Genomic DNA, 3623 nt, shown 5'->3' with positions numbered 1-3623 from the left:
TTTTGATACAGTGGCAAAGTGTGATGGATGATACACATGCGCTTACGAATTACTTAAAGAACTTTCAATATCGGCATAAAAGTAATTAAATTAAACAGTCTTAATTATGGAACTCAGTGCAGATGTATCATGAACCAAAAGCTAAAAGATTAATTGATTATCTATCCATCTGATTGGTTGACATTCATTGATCTAACCGTCCTGATTCCACAAAAAGGTTTTCCCGAACAGTGGCTAGGATTGTTTAACCAGCTTGATCTTGGTCTTATGACTTGGAAACAGTGTACTGCCCAATGTAGTCGATTTTACTTCAGTTTTTATACGACGCGTGTATAATTTCTGAGTGCGTGGTCAACGGTTCGAGTACCCATAGGTAGTGAAATCCTGCTACGGTTTGAGTGTGTGGCGGTGTGCGTGCGTGTGATTAAAAAAAAAAAAAAAACGTCAGCGCGAATAGTACACGCTTGTAAATTATTACGCTCCATCCATCTGGAGCATTTATCTCTGTGAAGTTCACCATTTCCCGGGTCACTTTCCCTACATGTTCCATCCTCACCGTCTATGGTTTTGCAGATTATACACGTGTGCGGTGGATGAGTGTCCAGAATTAAAAGTGCTGAGGACCGCAGTATAATTTATAACAATGCATTACATCTCTTCAGTAACAAGATAACAAAGACAAAAACGGTCATCGTGTATGTCTCTCACGGACGAGCAGATAAGCCCAATGTCACACGTCATAAATCTATTCAATCCGAACCGCCCAAGTAGTAGGTTCCGTTTTAGACGGTAATTCCAGAATCCACTGTCGGGATGTTCCCAACAGACGACTGATTGGCATCCATCAAATGGATGGTTAAAAATGAAATAGAAACAGTCAAAATGTACCAAAAGCGTTTGGGATCAGTCAACCGATGTGATTTTGGCCCACCTACCATGGCCCCATGGATTAGGCGTTGAATGGACTTTGATTTGGTCGTGCTGGAAAAAGCTGTGGGTCCTCCACGATGTATGTGTTTTATCTAACCCTACCATCCACTTTGCCAGCTTATTTTGAGACATGAGCTCAAAAAATGAGGCAGATTCAAATCTCACGTGGACCACACCATAAGTAAACAGTCGTGATTGAAGGCCCACTAAAAAAATTCTTGAGCCCACGAGTTTTAGATCAAGCTGATATTTGTGATTTTTTTTTTTTTTTCCATCGAGGTCTGTGTGAATCGAGGTCTGTGTGACGCCATCAACAGGTTGGATAGCAAATAAAAATTAAATTGGGCCTTGAAAGTTTTTAACGGTGGACATTCAATCACCACTGTTTCCTGTGGTGTGGTCCACCTCAGAGTTTGGATCTGCGTCGTTTTTAAGCTGGAAAAACGGATGAACGGCGTGGGTGAAACACATACGTCATGGGTCGGGCCGACAGAGCTTTTCCAGCACCGATCAATACCGAGGGGAGTACCGGAGGGGTCAGTACCGAATCCGAGTCAGCCATAGCTGAATCTTGTACGTGTATGCCACGTGTTCGTTATTAGTGCGTAATCACATTCGTTAATCATCATCATTATTCAACCGATCTTCTTTCTCCATTTATAACTTTTTTTTTTCATTTTGATACATACAGTACAGTCCACAACAGCAAAACTACAAAAGAGGGTATTTATATTGTATATATAAGAGAGAGAGATAGAGAAAGAGAGAGTATATCTACGGTAAGACACCGTATCTACATACGTACAAACACCTCTCGATCTCTGTCCATCTTAAACAAGCGTCAAGCATGCGGATGTCTTTGGGTCCCACATCGCTGGTAACAAGTACTTCCTCCCATTCACCCCCAGCGCATTGTAGCTAGCACCCGTGGACTTCTCCACCAGCAACTCACCTGGGTAGCCCGGATAAGCCCCCTTTCCAAAAAGGCCCGTACAGGCCGAAACGGCCTCTAACGGCGCGTTAGCCGGCCCTTGGTAATACCCTCCCGCATACGGATTCGTAACGGTGGCAGCCAAAACCGTCGCCAGATTGATGATCATTCCGTCAACCCCAACGTCACCGTTAGGTGCTACTAACGGCGGCGTTTGCGGGCCGTAAATCGGCTGGTGAAAGGGCCACGCGCACTGACCCGGGCACTGAGTCTCTGAGTTCCCGACCCAGGCGTACGCGAAACGGCCCTTACCCTGCGCACCCCGCACCGACCCATGGGTCCCACACCTACTCATGCAGAAACCTTCAACGGCCACATCCTTGGACGTGAGGACCACGTTTATTACATTCCCGCCACCGGCCTTAGCAGCTAGAGCTAAGATGTCGCTGCTCTTGAGGGATTTCCCCAGAGGGTAGTTTCCGTCCAGGATCTGTTTCCCTAAGATGAGATTGCTGGGCCCCGCTTTGTATTTTTCAGTGGTTTTCCACCACGAAGACACGGAAGGGGGAGATGGGTTTGTGTTTTGGTTGAGGGATTGGAGGAAATCGACTATAATGGAACGTTGAGTGGGGGTGAATGTACCATACCAGATAAGATTGAGGGCGTAATTGCCTTTAAGGAGAAGGCCGTTGTGGTACTTGAGGATGAGAGGCTGTTCTTTGACGAGGGCGGTGAGCTTTCTCGTTGTGGCTGTGGAAGGATAGATGATGAAGGAGAGGAAGATGAAGGAGGCAAGAGTGTAACGGGAAAAAGGTGACATTTTTTTCTTGTTTTGGGGCTACTGTGATTTGTGCTTCTTTGAGAGAGAGAGGGCAGGAGATTCCAGAACTTGGCAAGTGATGGATGGACTGTGTTGAAAGAGGAGATTAGTGGCAGGCGTTTTATAGAGAGAGAGAGAGACAGCTGTAAACCTGATCGTGTCCACGACCAAGGGTTGCCATGTGTATTTAACTGCTTGGATGAGGAAATGCATTGCCTCGTGACCTTCAGACGCTGTGGGACCCACCGTGATGTATTTGTTTTATCCACCCCGTCCATCCGTTTTGAAAGATCATTTTAGCATGGGATCAAACAATGAAGCAGATAAAAAGATTATGTGGACCACACTACAGGAAATAGTGATGATTGAACGCCCACCGTTAAAAACCGATTAATGGACCACAGAAGTTTTAGATCAAGCTGATATTCGCGTTTCCCTTCCCAGGTCTGCGTGACCTCATGAACAGGTGGGCCTTAAGAAAGTTTCAACGGTGAGTGTTATTGTATTACTGTTTTTATGGAGGGTCCACTTGAGATCAGAATCTACTTCATTTTTGAGCTAATACATTTTAAATGATATGAAAAAACGGATGGACGGCGTAGATACAAAACACATGTATCAAGCTGGGCCCTGCAGCGCCTTCCACCAGTCATCAAAGAATCCGCTGACGTTGGACGTATGGATCGTTGCCAGGCTGGCTTGGGGGTGAAGTTGGTATTTGAGGTTTATTGTGACGTGGTGCTCAAGCTAATGAGACAACAGACAAGCAGCGTCCCCGGGTTTCCTGTAAAATTACTAAAATATCCGTATGCATTGGAACGATGTGGCCAATAATAAAACCGGGATGTTGACATGTAAGACGAACCGCCATGAGTGAATAGGAGATACGCCTGTTATGAGCTGCTCATCGGGTGAGACTGAGGACCAGTCGTGGGTGGGATT

General features: G+C 45.6%; 1 protein-coding gene across 1 annotated transcript; it reads right to left on the bottom strand.

Moving 5' to 3' along the window:
- Nucleotides 1-1561: 1561 nt before the first annotated feature.
- LOC131234132 (protein EXORDIUM-like 2) lies at nt 1562-2771 on the bottom strand. Its single transcript, XM_058231042.1, has one exon. It carries the CDS (start codon nt 2679-2681, stop codon nt 1761-1763), a length of 921 nt encoding a protein of 306 aa, XP_058087025.1. The 5' UTR covers nt 2682-2771; the 3' UTR covers nt 1562-1760.
- Between the last annotated feature and the right edge of the window lie 852 nt (nt 2772-3623).

Source organism: Magnolia sinica, chromosome 2, assembly GCF_029962835.1.
Source record: "Magnolia sinica isolate HGM2019 chromosome 2, MsV1, whole genome shotgun sequence".
NCBI lineage: Eukaryota > Viridiplantae > Streptophyta > Magnoliopsida > Magnoliales > Magnoliaceae > Magnolia > Magnolia sinica.
Note: the sequence above shows the minus strand (reverse complement) of the source record. Positions and strands in the feature narration are given on the sequence as shown.